Source organism: Hoplias malabaricus, chromosome 4, assembly GCF_029633855.1.
Source record: "Hoplias malabaricus isolate fHopMal1 chromosome 4, fHopMal1.hap1, whole genome shotgun sequence".
Lineage (NCBI taxonomy): Eukaryota > Metazoa > Chordata > Actinopteri > Characiformes > Erythrinidae > Hoplias > Hoplias malabaricus.
In genome coordinates, this window is record NC_089803.1 from 20,835,726 (window position 1) to 20,855,536 (window position 19,811).

Here is a 19,811-nt window from a genome sequence, read left to right on the forward strand (position 1 = left end):
CCAACCTTATGCAGGAAAAGTTTTTTTTTTTATTAAATAATTAAGCATTCCTATTTCATTACTATGATTATAAAGTTATTGTAATAATAGACTAATAGGGTATCATTTAAATTTTAAATACATGAGGACTTAATTCATTAGAATATGTTTAAAAACTCGAGCAGCACTGCCGTGTCTGATCCACTCAGACTCATTGGACTGTAGAGTCAAGCAGGTGGCTTCAATGTTTTGGCTGGTCGGTTGTAATGTCTTTCCAGGACTCTAGAGGGCAGTGGTATAAATGAGAGCCTGCGCTTGTTTCCGTGTTCTGTGTTTCCGTGGGCAGATCACTACACAAGGACACAGCAGGGCTCTGTCTCTGGTGTGTGCTATCGAGAATTGGACATGGCTCAGCTGCTCAGGAGGAGTCTGCGGGGTTGTTTCATCACCCAGATCCGTATGAGCTCTGATCAGGTACTGGACCGGTGTCTCTGGCCTCTTAGTGTCGTTAAATGACATTGTCCTGCGGGAACACCTTGTTGTTTTGTTCAGTTCTGACGCAACCCTGTTGTAATTTTACTGCTGCTTTTGGATTGTCTAAACCAGGCCTTGTTTTTCTGATGTGTGTGCACATTTTTAAATGTCTGTGCGTGTGTTTGTTTGCACAGTTAGCTATAGAATCACTGCTATCTTCAAGGTAGACAGAGTGAGAGAACAAGGAGAGCAGAAAATCAGTTAGACTTGAGTCCCTTTGGGCTAATGTTCAAAGCTGACATGCTAACGTTTAACTTGAACTTGGCTCATTTTTCGCCACTTTTCTGTTCCACCTTAAATGGGTCAGCACTCAAACTAAAGTCAACGCGTGGAAGAACAGAACAGCTTCATTTAAGGTGGAACGGAAAGTTACAAAAGCAGCTTCATAACAGTTAACGGTGAGAATAAGTAACTGCTACAATATATGTCCGGATTGTTATCGCCTTTTGTCCCCCCCCCCCCCCCTCTCTCACTCAGGCCTGCCACAAGTATTAATATGAATTTATCGTAGAAGATTAAGTAATTTCCTTCATTTGTACTGACCTCAGTATTGCCCGTTTGGTTTACTGTTGTGTTTGTTTACATAAGAATGAACGTCACTAATATTTTTGTAAAACCCGTTATGTCATTTTCACTTTCTTTATTTAAATCTTTTATAGGCCGTTGTCTTAATTTAAGTTTGTTCTTTTTAAATATTTTTTAAATGCATGTTATAGTATCATCCTATCAGTGGCATACGGTTGTATTAAAACGGCGATATTGTATATTGTACTTTTCTGTTGTATTTTAAACTCCAAATCAGAAACAGTTACTTAGTGAGGAAAATACAAAGCAATGATTTCTAAATGTATTTTGACTTGTATCACACTGTGAGCACAAGTACAGGTGCTGGTCATAAACGTAGAATATCATGGACTGGTATGTTTCAAGTGTTTATTCCTTTTTATTTGATGATTATAACTAACAACTAATGAAAACCCCAGATTGTCAGAAAATTTGAATATTTTGTAAAGGTTCAGTATTGAAGACACCACGTGCCACATTCTAATCAGCTAATTAACTCAAAACACCTGCAAAGGCCTTTAAATGGTCTCTCAGTTCTGTAGGCTACACAGTCATGGAGAAGACTGCTGACTTGACAGATGTCCAAAAGACGATCATTGGCACCTTACACAAGCAGAGCAAGACACACAAGGTCATTGCTAAAGAGGCTGGCTGTTCACAGAGCTCAAGGTCCAAGCACATTAATAGAGAGGCGAAGGAAAGGAAAAGATGTGGTAGAAAAAGGTGTGTACGCAATAGGGATAACTGCACCCTGGAGAGGATTGTGAAACAAAACCCATTCAAAAATGTGGTGGAAATTCACAAAGACTGGAGTCAGTGCTTAAAGAACCACCACGCACAGACGTATGAAACACATGAGTTTCAGCATCGCATTCCTTGTGTCAAGCAACTCTTGAACAAGAGACATAGTCAAAGCATCTCGCCTGAGCTGAAGATAAAAAGGACTGGACTGCTGCTGAGTGGTCCATGGTTATATTCTCTGATGAATGTAAATTTTGCATTTCTTTTGGAAATCAAGGTCCCAGAGTCTGGAGGAAGAGAGGAGAGGCACAGAATCCATGTTTCTTGAGGTCCAGTGTAAAGTTTCCACAGTCAGTGATGGTTTGAGGTGCCATGTCATCTGCTGGTGTTGGTCCACTGTGTTTTCTAAGGTCCAAGGTCAATGCAGCTGTCTACCAGGAAGTTTTAGAGCACTTCATGCTCCCTGCTGCTGACCAACTTTATGGAGATTCAGATTTCATTTTCCAACAGGACTTGGCACCTGCACACAGTGATAAAGCTACCAGTATGTGGTTTAAGGACCATGGTGTCCCTGTTCCTAACTGACCAGCAAACTCGCCTGACCTTAACCCCATAGACAATCTGAGTTATTGTGAAGAGGAAGATGCAATACACCAGACCCAACAATGCAGAAGAGCTGAAGGCCACTATCAGAGCAACCTGGGCTCTCATAACACCTGAGCAGTGCCACAGACTTATTGATGCCATGCTGCATTGTTGCAGTGATTCAGGCAAAAGGAGCCCCAACTAAGTATTGAGTGCTGTACATGTTCATACTTTTCAGTTGGTCAGCATTTCTAAAAATACTTTTTTTTTGTATTGGTCTTAAGTAATATTCTAATTTTCTGAGATGCCGCCTCCTTTGAGGGACAATGGGTCAAGGTCAATACTGTTAGGACCACAAATGCCAGTTAAAACCCGTCTGTGTCCCAGAGCCCTGTTTACCTCCCTGCGCTGAGGCTTCTGGGATTGAACCCTCACACAGTGAAAAGGTGTTCTGCGGTCATATGTTATTTCAATCTTTTTTTGAAGAAAAGAACCACAGAACAAGAAGGCAATCCAGGCTGTTACCAGCAACAAGTCCAAAAGCCGGGATCTGTCTTGGTATAAGAGTCTTTCAAATGTAAATTGTAGGTCAGGGATGACTCCATTGACGCTAACTAACATTTATACAGAACATGCATTAAAGATTAGTCATTTCCCGGGGAAATGTCTGTTTCGACAAGGTATCCACATTACAAATACGCTGTTGTGGCAGTAGAGGGTGCAGGTGCTGACCAGACCTGTGTGTAGTCTGACATGTCTTCAGTATTGTGTTGTGTAATGAAGTGCAAAAGGTGGCAATGACAGACACTGAAGCCCACACACTATTACACATCTTAAAAATAGTTTGCAGAAAGCATGAGACCTGAAACTGTTTTTTTTCACTGTCTACAGTCCCTAATTGTCTTGTAGTTACTGTGAAAAATAATGTATATAAATAAAACGTAGCACAAAAGGTAAGGAAAATTGTTAGGTACTTTTTGCTGGAACAATGCTTCTTGCCTGTAATGTTCCCTTTTCAATGGTGCCACATTTGTAAGGAACATGCATTTGTGGGATGAGCAGTAGTAGCAGAGTATGTGGGTTGGAACCATGGAAAAATTTTCTAAATCCTCTCTACCATTTTAAAAGGGAAACTAACAGGCTTTTTTTTTTTTGTCTTTCTCAATGTAGATAATGAGCAGCTAACGTATTCCTGTGTGTATTTTGTGTGCTTTTACATTGTATGTGTAGTTATACAAATTGCTTGCAGTTATAAATCTTGAACTTTGAGCATTATCCATTTGTCATTTTGCCGCAGTGGGCTTGTCAATATATTATAAATATCATGTGAGCTTAAAGAAGACTGCCTAAAAACTCATGGTTTATTTCATTTGTATTTGTTGATTCAAACTCCGAGAACACATTTAAATATATATTAATTATAATAAAGTGTATTTTTGTATATTCACTGTATTGTGCCATTCTAACCCATCCCCTCTGCTGCTTCTTTCTCTCTATCCTCCCTCTAGCTTGGAGAGTTGGGAAAAGGAGCTGGTAAAGGTGGAGGTGGAGGAGGGTCCATAAGAGAAGCCGGGGGGGCTTTTGGGAAGAAGGAGGCAGCTGAAGAAGAGCGATACTTCAAGTAAGTGGCGATTCTTCACATTCAAGTTTGACTCGTGTGTCTCAGGTTGAAGAGATGAGGATGAGCAGTCCTGGAGCTATCAGATTACAGCCGCAGCTGTTAGCTGTTATCTGTAAAATGAAGCTTTATGCTCATGGAGAATTTTCTTCACCTTCCTCATTGCTTTTTGAATTTGCAAATCCTTACTGCAGGGACAAGTTTAGTCCTTATTTGTAGATTACTTTGTTGTTGTTGTTTATTGTTGTTGTTTATTATTGTTGTTGTTATATTTATTGATTCACTTTTAATTTATTTATGAAGGTCACCTGATAACAGATAAATCTACATAGAGGAAAAAAAAGAAAAGCAAATGGGTATAAATCAGAGAAAAGACCTTATCTGCCCTGCTTTATCTGTAATAGTGTCTCTGGAGTTGCTAAATGATGCATACACTGCCACTAAGGGCACAGGGGATACATGTGTCAGCCAAAGCTTTGTGAAGGTGCTCTAATTCAAGCTATAAAGCTGAAGTGAACTGTAGCTTTGCCACACTTCCTTGTAGGTAGATTGTAACACTTTTAGTTAGTTAGTTATCGTTACACTTATATAGCGCCTTTCTAGACACCCAAGGACGCTTTACAATCTACAGTGCTCAGAAAACTCAATTCACACACACACTGGCGAGAAGCGGCAGCCAAACGCGCACAGCGTACTCTCAACCAGGAACGACCGTCCACCTGGAGGACTGCATCGGGCACTAGGATTTCACCCAGGACAGAGCGCCAATCCATATCTTGGCACACACACATACACACTCATTAACTCACAAATGAGTTAATTACAATTATTACAGAAGCCAATTCACCTACCCTCCATGTTTTTTTTTTTTTTTGGACTGTGGGAGGAAACCGGAGACCCCGGAGGAAACCCACGCAGACACGGGGAGAACATGGAAACTCCACTCAGATGGGACTTGAACCCAAGATCCCAGTGCTGGGAGGCGAACGTGCTAGCCACCGTGCCACTTTTAGGCTTCATTCAAGACTTTATTGTTGGCAAATGTGCTATGACAAAATGCTAATGAGGCTAACCAGTTTTAACTGCTATTTCTCCTATTTCTCGCTCTGTATGAGAGAAATTGATTCGTCTTTCCTCTTCGTTTACAATAGTGCTGTGCTCTGAAACCAGACAGGCAGAACCCAGTCTGGTGCCCATGCCAAAATAAAATCAAATACTTGATTATATACCCTTTCCATCACAGATCAGTTTAATTAAATCATTGTGCTCTTCATGTAGTAATTGTGTTTTGAAAGCTTTTTGTTGGGTGCACCTCAGCAGTTTAGTCATGGCCTATTTTCACCCACTAGCCAGTTTTCCAACTTGTAAACTGGAATGATTAATGCTAGCACATGTCCTCCAAGTCACAAACTGCCACAAATGCAGCATCACTGGGCAGCTCAGCACACTTGGAGTGGAATGCTAACTGTCTATTCTGTTTAATCTGGCTCAAAGACATTAACTGCTTTGGCTAGCGTCATATTGAATATTTGGGTACGGAAGGGCCAGAGAGTGAGGTTGATCATGCCAGGGATCAAACTCACTCCCAGTCTCCTAACATCAGAGGAACTGTGTTTATATAATTCAATTTCCCTTTTTGTAATGAGATACTTGGTAGGTCTGTAATAACTCACTCTGTTTCTGCAGGCAGAAGGAGAAGGAGCAGTTGGCTGCTCTAAGGCAGCACCACAAGGAGGAGATTGAGCATCATAAGAAAGAGATTGAACGGCTTCAGCGTGAGATCGACCGTCACAAGGGAAAGATCAGAAAACTCAATCATGACGACTGAGCCCCTTCCACCACAGGCCTCCAGCGTCACCCTGTTTCTGCCAAAACTCACTCAATGCCTGTTCCCGGAGACAGCTTCCCTCTCTGTAATCTCTAGTGTTTGATGGAGTCACTAATTATTAATAAAGACATAGGAGTTTTTCAAAGCGGTTAAAACATGTCTGTTTCTTGACTGGAAGGGGTGGGCAGTGTCTTAATGAGACACATTCATGACATACTTTTCTCAACATATAGCAGGTATCAACTGAGTATTATTCATTTTTTCAGTAGGACTGTGATGTTAATAATTGATTAGAATCAGGTTCATTCTAAAATACAGGAATGTTTTAAAATAAAGCTGTGTACTAGGACATTGAGTCCCTATTAGTAGTCCATGATAATATTAGAGCCACTTATATCAGCTGAAAAGTTAGAAAATAAAGATCAGCCTTGGACTGGTAGCTGATATTAAGACACTTATTTTTCTCCAGAAGTACATAACCTTTAGATGTATATGGTGGTGCAAAAGAATGCTGCTGCTGTGTATCTCCATGGCCCTGTGGCTCTAGGTTGTTTACTGTCCTGTGGTCACTGTGTGGGTTTGTTGTGTTTTCCCTGTGCCTATGGGAGTCTTCAACAATCCAAACCACATGTAGGAAGATGGATTGTGTGTGTGTGTGATGGACAGACGCCATGTGCAAGTTGTGTTCCTGCATTGCATCTTGTGACGTGGATCGAGATGAAACAGTTGTAGAAGATGAATGAAGATTACATTAAGATACATTAGTTGTGTTTAACACTGTACTGGAGACGCTATAATAACGTATTCACTGCAGGTGGAGGTTTGCTGCTGTTGGTATATTGCCTAGTGTTGAACTATGCAATACACAGAGCTATACTATCTACTTCAGGAATAAGTTGGACGTAAGACAGCAATGAAAATATATTCGGGAGCATTTATAAATGTGAATAATTACAGTTCACACATTATCACGTGACCATTGTTGTGATTTGCTTGGTTAGTGTTCCCCGGTCACCACAGGGACCCGCTCTCATAGGGCTCTTTCTCCTCTCTCTGTCTCGACCACGCTGTTTTCTGAACACTTGCAGAAATAAAGATTTGACCCCGACGTGATTTGAACACGCAACCTTCTGATCTGGAGTCAGACGCGCTACCGTTGCGCCACGAGGTCTGAATCTAGCGAACAGTTTATCGCTTTAGGGGCTGCATGGTCATTGCTCACCGCTCTGACTGCGGTTCGTTGCTCTGGAGCGCTCACTGGGCCGCATTCATCAAAGGTTGCGTACGGTCAAACACCACCGTAAAATACGCAAATACCGTCTACGACTTTGTTATCCTCCAGTTTAGTGATTGGAGCAGCGTGTGTACGTACGTGCACGTATAATAACAGCGTGGTTCGCGGTCATCTATAGACTTCAACCTGAAATATGTGTAAACAAACATTACCCGTGATCATCCTAATAGATTAACAATGTTTAATCCCTGAGACTTATTTCATGTGCACAATTAACTTTGAGTATTTATTAGGGTTGCCAACTTTCTGAAACGTAACTGTTTCCAGTAAAAATGTAAATGATTATTAATACACATTTGCTGTTAGTCAGCTACCAGCAGGAGCCACTCCATCTGCCTATTTTATTTATTTAGTTTAAGGAGCAGAAATCTCAGTCATTAATGCTGATGTTAATAAAATGGGGATTCAGTTTTTATATCATTCATTCATTGTAAGCACTTATCCAGTTCGTGGTGGGTCTACATGGAGTTTCTGGATACATGGAAGGAACACTCCCTGAAGGGGGCGCTAGTCCTTCACAGGGTGACACATACTTATGCACATTTGAGTCACCAATCCACCATGTGTTTTTGGGCCGTGGCAGGGAGCACCTGAAGGAAACCCACGCAGACACAGGGAGAACACACCAAACTCCTCACCCAGAGTGGGACTCGAACCCACAACCTCCAGGTCCCTGGAGCTATGTGACAGAGGCACTATCTGTTGCGCCACCGTGTTTCATAGTAATGTAAATGTTATATTAAATGAACAGCTTTATATTCATTTATTATCATCACAGATGTGTTGAGGAAGAATTGAAATGTGGTTTCTCCAGAGCTGTAAATCAACCCCCTGTAGGAGGGACTGTGGCGCTATTGGCTACAGCACTAAATGATGGACAGCTAACGCTGGCTGCTGATTGGCTGATTAAAAGTGATGACCAATGAGAAGTGCATTCTCTGTTAAGCAGCTGTGAAGTATCTACCCTCAGGTTGAGGGAGAGCAGAGTGTTTCTCTTTCAAGCCAATCATTGTCTTAACAGTCTAACCTTGAAACTACGGAATAAAAACACCATATCGGTTCAAAACGGGGGCCATCTTTTAGAGCCCACATACGGGACAATTCCGTATTTTTTAGGACAGTGGGCAACACTAGTATTAACCCAGCCTAGGCCAACCATCAAGGTTTGTCCATGGTTTAAATGTTGATTGCTTATGCCCTAACAAGGTCAATGATGGGACCAGAATGGGCTGCACATATCTCAGTGTGGGCAGTAAAAGAAACAACACCCATAAGGAGAGCCATGGGATCTGTATATACATTTTCTGCATTTGTCAGATGCTCTTAATCAATAGATATAGATAGATGTATGTGCAGTTTGTCTTACTACAAGTCTCTTTTAGTCGTGCTTGCCTGAGCGGGGAATCAAACCTCATTTGGCCAAGTGTACATCTCTATGAATCACGGCAAACAGGGACATGTACTGTGTAAACATTTTAAAACAGGTTGATGCTATTTGTTATTATTATAACATCCTTTGTGGATCTGGAATATTAGTCACATATTCTACAGGTATCTGCATCATCCACATTCTTCAAACATAGTTCTCATATTTTCTATATTTTAATGATACTGTGACTCATGTTATAAGCTTTATTGTATTGTGAGTCCCAGAAACTGTAACCCATATTAGGACTGAAATAAATATAGTAATTTGAAGAACATGATTATGAAATACTTTGTATAATCAGCATGGATTCTAGATTTAACCATTTCTTCAGCCACGGTCAGTGAATGGGTTACTGTTTTGGTAAGTGTGTTTTCATTGGTTAATAATTAATGTTTAATTTAAATCAAACAGCACCTTAATCGTTGTATCACTGCAGCTGCAATCAACATTGTTCCCTATGCGTTGCACTTTTATACAAAATATATAGTGTATAATTTACTGTCTGCAAAACTCAGGATGTAAGAAAGTGCTGAAGTACTGAAAAGGTTTTTAAATGGTGTATCCTTGGCTGTATTGTAGTTTTGTGGTGACTGGAGTGGCATTTAAATATTTTTCAGACCTAGTATTTACATACAATTAGCATAATAGATAGACCAGATTAATACAATGACAGATTATAGTGTAGTATCACAGAGTGATACAATTATAGAGTAATAATGAAATAATGATAGAATAATAGAATTATAGCATAAAAGTGATATAATTATAGAGTAATAATGAATAAAATAAGAGATGACAAGTAACAGAGTAGTAGAATGAGTGGGACAGAAAGATAGAATAGATATTTTTAGAATGATGGAACAGATTAATTGATAGAAGTATGAAGAGATAGAATGATAGAAGAACAGAGTGATATAATAACACAATGAGAGAATGAGAGAATGAATGAAGAGTGATATAACAGAGTGAGGAATGATAGAACCGAGTGACAACAGTGAGAGAATGATAGAATTCATGAAGTGACATAACAGAGTAAGGAACGATAGACCAAGTAACAGTAAGAGCATGATAGAGTGATAGAACAGTGAAATAATAACACAGTGAGAGAATGATAGACGTGAGAGTGAGAGAATAACAATGGTATAAAAGAGTGATATAAAAGTGAGAGAATGGTAGAATAACACATTGATAGAACGTGAGAGTGATAGAACAGTCAGAGAATGATAGAACAGTAAGAGAATAACAGAATGATATAATAGATTAATAGAGTGAGAGAATGATAGAACAGTAAGAGAGAGAATAACAGAATGATATAAGAGTGATATAAGAGTGAGAATGATAGAAGAACAGTAAGAGTGAAAGAATAACAGAATGATATAATAGTGATATGAGTGAGAGAATGATAGAAAAACATTAAGAGTGAGAGAATATCAGAATGATATAATAGAATGATAGAGTGAGAGAATGGCAGAAGAACAGTAAGAGTGAGAGAATATCAGAATGATATAATAGTGATATAAGAGTGAGAGAATAATAGAAAACGGTAAGAGTGAGAGAATATCAGAATGATATAATAGAGTGATATAAGAGTGAGAATGATAGAAAAACATTAAGAGTGAGAGAATATCAGAATGATATAATAGAATGATAGAGTGAGAGAATGGTAGAAGAACAGTAAGAGTGAGAGAATAACAGAATGATATAATAGAATGATAGAGTGAGAGAAGGATAGAAGAACAGTAAGAGTGAGAGAATATCAGAATGATATAATAGAGTGATATAAGAGTGAGAATGATAGAAAAACATTAAGAGTGAGAGAATAACAGAATGATATAATAGAATGATAGAGTGAGAGAATGGTAGAAGAACAGTAAGAATGAGAGAATAACAGAATGATATAATAGAATGATAGAGTGAGAGAATGGTAGAAGAACAGTAAGAATGAGAGAATAACAGAGTGATATAATAGAATGATAGAGTGAGAGAAGGATAGAAGAACAGTAAGAGTGAGAGAATAACAGAATGATATAATAGAATGATAGAGTGAGAGAATGATAGAAGAACAGTAAGAGTGAGAGAATAACAGAATGATATAATAGAATGATAGAGTGAGAGAATGATAGAAGAATAGTAAGAGTGAGAGAATAACAGAGTGATATAATAGAATAATAGAGTGAGAAATGATAGAAGAATAGTAAGAGTGAGAGAATAACAGAGTGATATAATAGAATGATAGAGTGAGAGAATGGTAGAAGTATAGTAAGAGTGAGAGAATAACAGAATGATATAATAGAATGATAGAGTGAGAGAATGATAGAAGAACAGTAAGAGTGAGAGAATAACAGAGTGATATAATAGAATGATAGAGTGAGAGAAGGATAGAAGAACAGTAAGAGTGAGAGAATAACAGAATGATATAATAGAATGATAGAGTGAGAGAATGGTAGAAGTATAGTAAGAGTGAGAGAATAACAGAGTGATATAATAGAATGATAGAGTGAGAGAATGATAGAAGAACAGTAAGAGTGAGAGAATAACAGAATGATATAATAGAATAATAGAGTGAGAAATGATAGAAGAATAGTAAGAGTGAGAGAATAACAGAATGATATAATAGAATGATAGAGTGAGAGAATGGTAGAAGTATAGTAAGAGTGAGAGAATAACAGAGTGATATAATAGAATGATAGAGTGAGAGAATGATAGAAGAACAGTAAGAGTGAGAGAATAACAGAATGATATAATAGAATAATAGAGTGAGAAATGATAGAAGAATAGTAAGAGTGAGAGAATAACAGAATGATATAATAGAATGATAGAGTGAGAGAATGATAGAAGAACAGTAAGAGTGAGAGAATAACAGAATGATATAATAGAATAATAGAGTGAGAAATGATAGAAGAATAGTAAGAGTGAGAGAATAACAGAATGATATAATAGAATGATAGAGTGAGAGAATGATAGAAGAACAGTAAGAGTGAGAGAATAACAGAATGATATAATAGAATGATAGAGTGAGAGAATGATAGAAGAACAGTAAGAGTGAGAGAATAACAGAGTGACGAGTGAGAGAATGATAGAAGAACTGAATGGCGCCGTTTTTCTCTGACGTTGTCTCTGACGCAATTAGCTTCACCGGCGCGCGAGGAAGTGGCGTCGCTCGAGCGCCGCGCTCTGTTGAGTGTGTATTTGTGCAAGTGTGTGTGTGTTTGTGTGCGGGCGAGCGCGCGCGTCTGTCTCGTGGACAGAATCCGCAGCAGCGTTCTAATTCCATTCTTCTGCCGCCGCGAGGAGAAAGAGAGGGGTAGCTGCAGAGAGGAGAGCGCCGCGGACCGGAGGACTTCACTGCGCTACCGAACCAACACACGCGGATTTATCGGCGCGGTGAGGGTTTTGTCCGCGCGCTCCGGCTCTTTGTTGTTTTGGCGGGCGGCGGGGTTTGAATTCCGGCCCGACGCCTGGCGCTAGGCCTCAGCTAAAGCTAACACACTGACGTTAACGTGACTCCGCCGCCTCCGATAGCCGTTAGCTTTAGCCGCCGTCCGCGTCGCAGCGACTTTTCACGAATAAACCGGGCACTGTCGGCGTCTTTGGCCGCGAGTGGACGCCGTGCGACGCAGAACCGCGCTGGGGGTCTTAAGGGGCGGCTGGAGCAAAGCTAAACGCTGTCTGGGGACTATTTTGAATGCATTTCGCCGGCTGTGTTAACCTCAGCACGCGAGGGGGGCGGAACGCTTTTCCCAGTTCTCAGTTCCACCTTAAACTGTGGCAGCAGTAAACGTACACAAATGCAACTGCAGCGCCGGTTACAAACAAACTACACCTCCACGCTGCATTGTAACTGGGGCTGTGTTTATGTGGAGCAGATGAAATGAATGCGAATGAAGAGAGATCCAGCTCAAATAAGGAGCTCTGTGTTTTGTGTGTGTGTGAATGTGTACGTGTGTCTGTGAACGTGTGTGTCCCCTGCTTTTGATTCTCAGTGTCGTTAGCTAATATTAGATACAGTGAAAGTGCTCGAATTTCCCTCCACTAATGTTTCCTTTGTGTTTAACTACAGTCTGAAAGGTTATTAACAGTGCGGGTCTTTTAATAATACTCACCTTTTACTCAAAGCCACCTTAAAACCCCCGTGCTTATTTCAACAATGAACAAAAGCAGCCCATACCTTGGAAAGGTTTCACAGACACTCAGACTGGCTTTTCTTCACCAGCTGTTTTATATTTGTCAATAAAGACCATGTGAATCAGTTAATAAATAAACAGATTTTTCAAAGCTTATTGCTTTTACTGGTGTTACTTTGTGCTGATTTGACCCTTTAAAGACACAGCATCAGTTTGGAAACTTTATGGTGATGCACACAGCAGCACTGAGAATATTTAATGATCCCTGTTGTGTTTGTGATTATTAGAGCAACACGCCCCCTTTTTTTCTGAGCAGGAGCTTGAACGCAGAGTGCAGTGTGTGAGAGTTAGTTGTGGGTGTGCTCTTTGCCTAGTGCATGTGTTTGGGGTTGCCATCTTAAAAATAGCAGGTCACAGGCTCCAAGTTATAAGGTTTATGCTCAGTAAATTCTCCCAGTCCTTCAGCTCATGTTGTCTTTCTCTCTTCTTCAGAAGAAGAATGGCTGCTGAAGTAAATGGCAGCTCTGCTCCAGTAAAGGAAGAGGAAGAGCCCATGGACGTCTCGGCGGGACATAGCGAGAACTACCAGACGCTCATCGATGCTGGGCTGCCCCAGAAAGTAGCAGAGAGCCTGGACAACATCTTCCAAACCGGTAAAGTCTGAGGAGTGTAACTAATCTGTATATACAGGCCTTGTAGGTGTCACTGAAAGAGGGAGTAGACTCTTGATCTGTCGAAATGCTCTCCACCTTGTAGTCTGCATCATTGTTTTGATTTGTCAGACTGTCCAGAATGCAGTTTTCTCAACTACAAAACAATGCACCAACCTTGCAGTGTGGATGTATGCTCGTAATCATATTCATTTTGGAAACATGCACAGAGTCAAGAGACTCTGCAGAATAAAAAAAGCGTTTGCAAAATATTTACTTGTTGTGGTCGCCTTAAGGGCTAACGGCTGTAAAATAATTTTGCATTTACCCGTTGCTACGCCAACAGTTTACCTGACTAAACAACTGCTTAAAACTCTCAAAAAAACTTGAAGTACAATGGAAGTTATCATAAAGGTTGTGTGTGTGGTGTACTTGCAGGACTAGTGGCCTATGCTGACCTAGACGAGAGGGCAATCGATGCTCTGCGGGAGTTTAATGAAGAAGGAGCACTGTCTGTGCTGCAGCAGTTTAAAGAAAGTGACTTGTCCCATGTGCAAGTGAGTCCTTCTACAATGTGTTAAAACACTGCTTTTGGTTTATGTATATTAGGTGTAGAGGTTATAAAGAGGTTTTATGTAGCGTATAATCGTTATTCACAATTCAAACATTCTTCCAATTATTTTGACATTTAATGGTTACTTTTTCTTAGTATTGACAGTTTAAAACAACAACAAAAAAAGTGTATGTACGCTATGTTCAACAGCGAAAACACCGTCTTTAAAGTGTGTAAACCAACACTCACATGTACTTTTGGATACAGTATTACCTCCAAGGACAGAACTGATCGATGCACGTGGTTTTGCAGCGCTTTTTCCTTGACATAAAATGACAAAAGGGAAAGAGTTTTAATATTGATTTACAAATAAATGTTACACAATAAACACTTTAAGACTTCTTTGTACACCTAGTATTTGAACATTACGAATCTCTAATTGAATACAAAGGAAGTAATGTTCAGTTGTTTACTTTCATCAGAGCACTTCAGTCTTTAGTTTCAGTGGAGATTTAAATAGCATTGCTGTATTGTTTTGTATCCACCCTAAGTGTGTGTCTTGAACTGCCTTACAGAATAAGAGTGCGTTTCTGTGTGGTGTCATGAAGACTTACAGACAGAGAGAAAAACAAGGTAGCAAAGTACAGGAATCCACAAAAGGTCCAGATGAGTCAAAGATAAAGGTGAGAATTGAGAAATGCTCATTGTTTGATTTATTTTGGTGTAAATAGTCTGAGCTGCTCTGTGTTTTCTCTCACACTTATCACATTTTTTTCTATGCTCAAAAAGGCACTGCTGGACAGGACAGGTTATACCCTGGATGTCACTACAGGACAGAGGAAATATGGTGGCCCACCCCCAGAGGAGGTTTTCTCTGGCACACAGCCTGGCATTGGCACAGAGGTTTGTTTTACTATTTATGTTTACTACAGACAGCATATGTTTACTTTAGGAGATAAAAGTGACATTTATTAAACCCTTATCATTGTTCAGTAAAACGTGTTATAATTAAGGTACTTACACACTGTTGTTATAAACAATTAGTAATTGCCTCATTGCTGTTGCACAAGACATTTTCATTTTTGTTATTATTATTTAATTGATCTCTTGCAAACCTTAGTCACAGAGAGATTCAGAAATCCTTCAGTGTGTCCATGGCATAGCAGCAAGAACTAAACTAATAGTTTTATCCTGTGTTTATAGGTATTTGTAGGAAAGATTCCTCGGGACTTGTATGAAGATGAGTTGGTCCCACTCTTCGAGAAGGCTGGGCCAATATGGGACCTGAGGTTAATGATGGACCCACTCTCCGGACAGAACCGTGGTTACGCATTCATCACCTTCTGTAGCAAAGAAGCTGCACAGGAAGCTGTCAAACTTGTGAGTGTCCGCTGGCAAATCTCTTGACAGTTTCTTGACTGATATGTAAGAGTTTTATGTGTTTGACTCTTAACTTTACTGTTGTAGCTTGTTTTAGGACATTTTCTCCTCTCTTTCTTTTAGTGTGATAATTACGAGATCAGGCCTGGGAAGTATTTGGGCGTCTGTATCTCTGTCGCCAACAACCGCCTGTTTGTCGGCTCAATTCCAAAGAACAAGACCAGGGAGAGCATCCTGGAAGACTTCGGCAAAGTGACAGGTTAGAATCAGACAGCCTGTTTTGTCCACTTTACAGAGCACAGTGTCCTAGTGTGGCCTTGGATGCAGTTATAAAGTTGAAAAAGTTAAACGTCTATGTGGTTTTCTGTGCATTTGTTTCTGAATTGTTGTTCACTGGTGTGTTTGGGTGCGCTTTCCCAGAGGGTCTGCAGGAGGTGATTTTATACACGCAGGCAGATGATAAGAAGAAGAATCGGGGGTTTTGCTTCCTGGAGTATGAGGACCATAAATCAGCAGCTCAGGCCCGGCGACGGCTCATGAGCGGCAAAGTGAAAGTGTGGGGGAACCCTGTCACGGTGGAATGGGCAGATCCTGTTGCTGAGCCTGATCCTGAAGTCATGGCCAAGGTAAGTAGCTATGGTTGAAAAAATACTTTAATGTTACTTTTTTGGCTATTTTTAGTCATTTTTATGCAGTGAGTTTATCTTTTCAGAACAAAATAATTAAAATATGAAAGAGCTAAGTTGGGGTGGTTAGATAAGCAGGCGAATGAATTGTTGTTATTTATTTATTTATATTTCCTTTTCTCTCTCTCTCTGTCTCTCACAGGTGAAAGTGTTGTTTGTTCGCAAACTCGCCACTCCGGTCACGGAGGAGTTGTTGGAGAAAACGTTCTCTCAGTTTGGAAAACTGGAGCGCGTTAAGAAGCTGAAAGATTATGCTTTTGTGCACTTTGAAGAGAGAGATGCTGCTGTTAAGGTACAAAGCATGTCTAATGGATTGTTTGGCTATTAATTAATCTTTAATTGGCTTCGGCTAGTTTTGAATCCCAGTCTTGTGGACCTCCTGTGTTCCAGGTTTAGATGCTGTTTAACCCTGGCATATGTGATCAGTTTATGTAAAGTCTGATAGTTTTCCTACAAACTGGTTTGGGTTTGTTGGGCCCAGGAAAGTGTTAAGACTGTGCAGTATTGGAATATTGAACAGGTGTACAGGATATATTTGTTACATGTATAAAAACAAATAAATGTGGATTTACTGAGAGTATCTTGTTTGTTTTTATTAGGCCATGGAAGAGATGAATGGGAAGGAGCTGGGTGGAGAGGAGATTGAGATTGTCCTGGCCAAACCTCCTGACAAGAAAAGGAAAGAGCGTCAAGCTGCTAGGCAGACCAACAGAAATGCTGGGTGAGGCTTTTTCTGCAATGCTTTGGGACAGTTGACCGGTAGAAACACAGGGTTGTACATCAAGCATAGACTGTGCCCACTGAAAATAAGCAGAAGCCAGATGTTGTTTTGATTTTTAATCAATCACTCTCTCTGTTTCTGTTTTTCCACGCACACAGGTATGATGACTATTACTACTATCCTCCTCCCCGCATGCCGCCCCCAGGGCGTGGTCGTGGCAGAGGTGGCAGGGGTGGCTATGCCTACCCTCCTGATTATTATGGTTATGAAGAATACTACGATGACTACTACTATGATTATCATGACTATCGTGGCGGCTACGACGATCCCTACTATGGTTATGATGACATGTATTCTATGAGGGGGCGTGGCAGTCGTGGAAGCCGTGGTGCTCCGCCCCCTCCCAGAGCTCGCGGGGTTCCTCCAGCGCGTGGAAGGGGTGGCTACGCACCAAGGGGTGGTGCTCCCATGGGGGGTGGCCGAGGAGGGCGTGGTGGGCGAGGTGGACCCTTCCAGCCACAGAGGGGCCGTGGCACTCGTGGAGCCCGGGGAAACCGCGGCGGAAACGTTGGTGGGAAGAGGAAGGCAGACGTATTCAACCAGCCAGATTCTAAACGCCGCCAGACCACCAACCAGCAGCAAAACTGGGGGTCCCAACCCATCGCCCAGCAGCCGTTACAACAGGGTGGTGACTACTCTGGTAACTACAGTTACAGCAACGACACCCTGGAGTTCTCCCAGGATTCCTATGGCCAGCAGTGGAAGTAGACGACCCAAACAACACAAAAAGGTATTTGGCAACAGTAAGAGAGTGACAAAATAAAAATAAAATCACAACCGAGCACCCACCCCTCCCCCTTCCTATGAAGCAAAAGACATTGATTGGGCAGCAGTGTTTGATTGACTTCTATTCTCCATTTCCCTCTGTAGAATATGTCAGTGACACAAAAAGGACACGCCCCAGAATTGGCATCACAAATCCTGATTGGCTGAAAGTACGTTTTGGCTGAAGACAAGAATGTATCCGATCCTCCTCCTGCCCCTGATTGGTTTGCTTACACACATGCCTGACCGGGACATTTTGTCTTAAATCATACTCCACTTTTATCCCTTCCATCTTTGTTTTAAAGCCAGCAATGAACATTTTAAACTTCTAAAGAACTTCTAATGAGAATTTTTGACGTCTAAAAAGAATTGAAAGAGGAAAAAAAAAAACAAAAAAAAATAAATAAATAAATAAAAAATAACAAAAAAGACAAGATTTGAATCATGAAATTGTCTTGCAGGAAGCTCATGTCCAAACATTCAACCCACCCACCCATAATGGACACCTTCCTTCTTTCTCTCAATCCCCCCCAACCTTTGCTTGCTTTCTTTCTCTCTCTCTCTCTTTCTCTCTCGCTCTCTCTCTGTCTCTCATTCTCTGTGATTTCTGCTAGTGGCATAGGGACTTGCTTGTAAATAATGGCTGTCAGCTTTAGCTTCATTTTCATTTTTTTTTCTTTTTTCAGAAGTGGAGAAAAGAATCCACTGGAAGGAAAAAAAAAAGTTTTGTAGCTGAAAGTACCATTAAGTGTATGTTTAGCATTCCTAGAAGTAGTACAATTGTGTTTTTTAAAACTGATATAACAACTTCAAACTTTTTTTTTTTTTTTTCTCCCCCTTTTTTTTTTCCTCCCCTTTTTGAATTTTGCTCGTTAGGACTTGGTTTGGCTCACCTTAAGAGCCATGACAGTTTGTTCTCTGATGTTTGTATTTATAACTTTTATTTTTTGTTTGTTCCGTTTCAATAAAAACTCATCCGAGCAACATCAATTGGTCAAGTAACTTGAAATTCAGTGTTTGTGATCAAAATTTTTTTGTTGTATCATTAATCTGAGAGTTTTAGTAAATTTGAACTTCTGAGACTCCAGAGATGGTTTATAGTACAACAGCATACACAGAACGAAACAAAGCACACTCACTTGAGCACCATTTGACTACATTTGGCAGATGCTTCTTAAAATACATGCAGTAGAAGAACACTGTTGGAGCTTTTTAGCACGTAATAACACACTTTTACTGTAGTAAACTTTCAAAAGCAGTTAATAGGCCCTTTGGATTGAAGAGGGACGTTTGATATTGTAAAACTTTTAAAAGGGCTGGTTTTACTAAATACCCTAAATACATTTTCATTTACGTTGTATTAGCTTGCATTCAAATTTGGCAAGAATATATTAGAAAATCAAAATAAATGAGCATTACCTTTTGTGTGTGCAATAATTTGATAAGTATTTTTCTGATTTGAGCGGCAGAATTGACTGAACAAACTTAAGACTGAATCAGGATAGCTGCAGTCTTGCTCCTCTTTCGCCCAACAAGTTCTTTGCATATTGATTCTTTGTCCATCAGGGGAGAAAAGTCCAAAAATCATTCTTTCAATACATTTTTATATCAGTTAATTGAAGAACAAGCAATGTGAGGACTAACCTTATTTGTAACACGTAGGCCATGGGGTGTTAGCATGGTGCCAAAAATGGTTCTTTTGAGTTATGCCATGGAATTTCCGTTGGTTGCGTGAAGCAGCAGTGCTCAAACTGTAGCTGGGGAAATGTCTACCAAACAATTAGTTTTCTACCATGACATGTGCACTGTAGTTACCTGTAATGAACAGGTAACAGGGCCGTGACTTGTAAATGCAGGTCAGCCATAGCCCTAGCAAAACAGACAAGGTAAGACACATGATGCTCATTTAAGTGAAACAAGGCAGCTTCGACATTTGAGGATTGGAAAGTGTCACTTTATTTATCCACAAATGGAAGTTTGAAAACTGCTGACTTTGAGCCACGTCTAAACAAGCCTTTTAAGAAACTGTAACATTAAGACTGTTATTCCCATTCACGTTTCATTTACAAAATGGTACCTTTTTAAAGGTCCTTTAGGCAGCAGATTTTTTTTTGGCATCATGTATAGAATACTTTCTGACACATTCCCTGTCTTTGGCATTAAATGCCATTTAGAGCAAATTAATGTGGTAGTTTATCCTCATAATTGACCTGTCTCTTTTGTGAAGCACTGCTCACCTGCTGGACAAAACCTGAGCCAAAAAAAAGGGGGTGTGTTTTGTTTTGTTTTTGTTTTATTTT

At 40.2% G+C, this 19,811-nt stretch overlaps 2 protein-coding genes and 1 non-coding gene across 3 annotated transcripts; 2 read left to right on the forward strand and 1 right to left on the reverse strand.

The window, feature by feature from the left end:
- Window positions 1-293: 293 nt before the first annotated feature.
- Window positions 294-5,995, forward strand: atp5if1a (ATP synthase inhibitory factor subunit 1a). Its single transcript, XM_066668470.1, has 3 exons — window positions 294-453; window positions 3,912-4,024; window positions 5,708-5,995. The coding sequence occupies exons 1-3, from the start codon at window positions 385-387 to the stop codon at window positions 5,847-5,849; spliced, it is 324 nt and encodes a 107-aa protein (XP_066524567.1). The 5' UTR covers window positions 294-384; the 3' UTR covers window positions 5,850-5,995.
- Window positions 5,996-6,948: 953 nt separating this feature from the next.
- trnaw-cca (transfer RNA tryptophan (anticodon CCA)) lies at window positions 6,949-7,020 on the reverse strand. Its single transcript has one exon. It is a non-coding gene; the product is annotated as a tRNA-Trp (tRNA).
- A 4,745-nt stretch (window positions 7,021-11,765) lies between these two features.
- LOC136694197 (heterogeneous nuclear ribonucleoprotein R-like) lies at window positions 11,766-18,497 on the forward strand. Its single transcript, XM_066667575.1, has 12 exons — window positions 11,766-11,956; window positions 13,189-13,349; window positions 13,785-13,903; window positions 14,475-14,582; window positions 14,689-14,802; window positions 15,103-15,279; window positions 15,403-15,538; window positions 15,700-15,905; window positions 16,108-16,257; window positions 16,565-16,686; window positions 16,845-17,476; window positions 17,617-18,497. Exons 2-11 carry the CDS (start codon window positions 13,196-13,198, stop codon window positions 17,452-17,454), a joined length of 1,896 nt encoding a protein of 631 aa, XP_066523672.1. The 5' UTR covers window positions 11,766-11,956; window positions 13,189-13,195; the 3' UTR covers window positions 17,455-17,476; window positions 17,617-18,497.
- The last annotated feature ends 1,314 nt before the right edge of the window (window positions 18,498-19,811 follow it).

Excerpts from the sequence above, each read along its gene's own strand:
- atp5if1a (XM_066668470.1), top strand. The coding sequence starts at position 385 with ATGGCTCAGCTGCTCAGGAGGAGTCTGCGGGGTTGTTTCATCACCCAG. Across the intron at positions 454-3,911 it reads TCCGTATGAGCTCTGATCAG|CTTGGAGAGTTGGGAAAAGG; the intron begins GTACTGGACCGG and ends TCCTCCCTCTAG. Across the intron at positions 4,025-5,707 it reads GAAGAAGAGCGATACTTCAA|GCAGAAGGAGAAGGAGCAGT; the intron begins GTAAGTGGCGAT and ends CTGTTTCTGCAG.
- LOC136694197 (XM_066667575.1), top strand. The coding sequence starts at position 13,196 with ATGGCTGCTGAAGTAAATGGCAGCTCTGCTCCAGTAAAGGAAGAGGAA. Across the intron at positions 15,280-15,402 it reads CACAGGAAGCTGTCAAACTT|TGTGATAATTACGAGATCAG; the intron begins GTGAGTGTCCGC and ends TCTTTCTTTTAG. Across the intron at positions 16,687-16,844 it reads CAGACCAACAGAAATGCTGG|GTATGATGACTATTACTACT; the intron begins GTGAGGCTTTTT and ends CCACGCACACAG.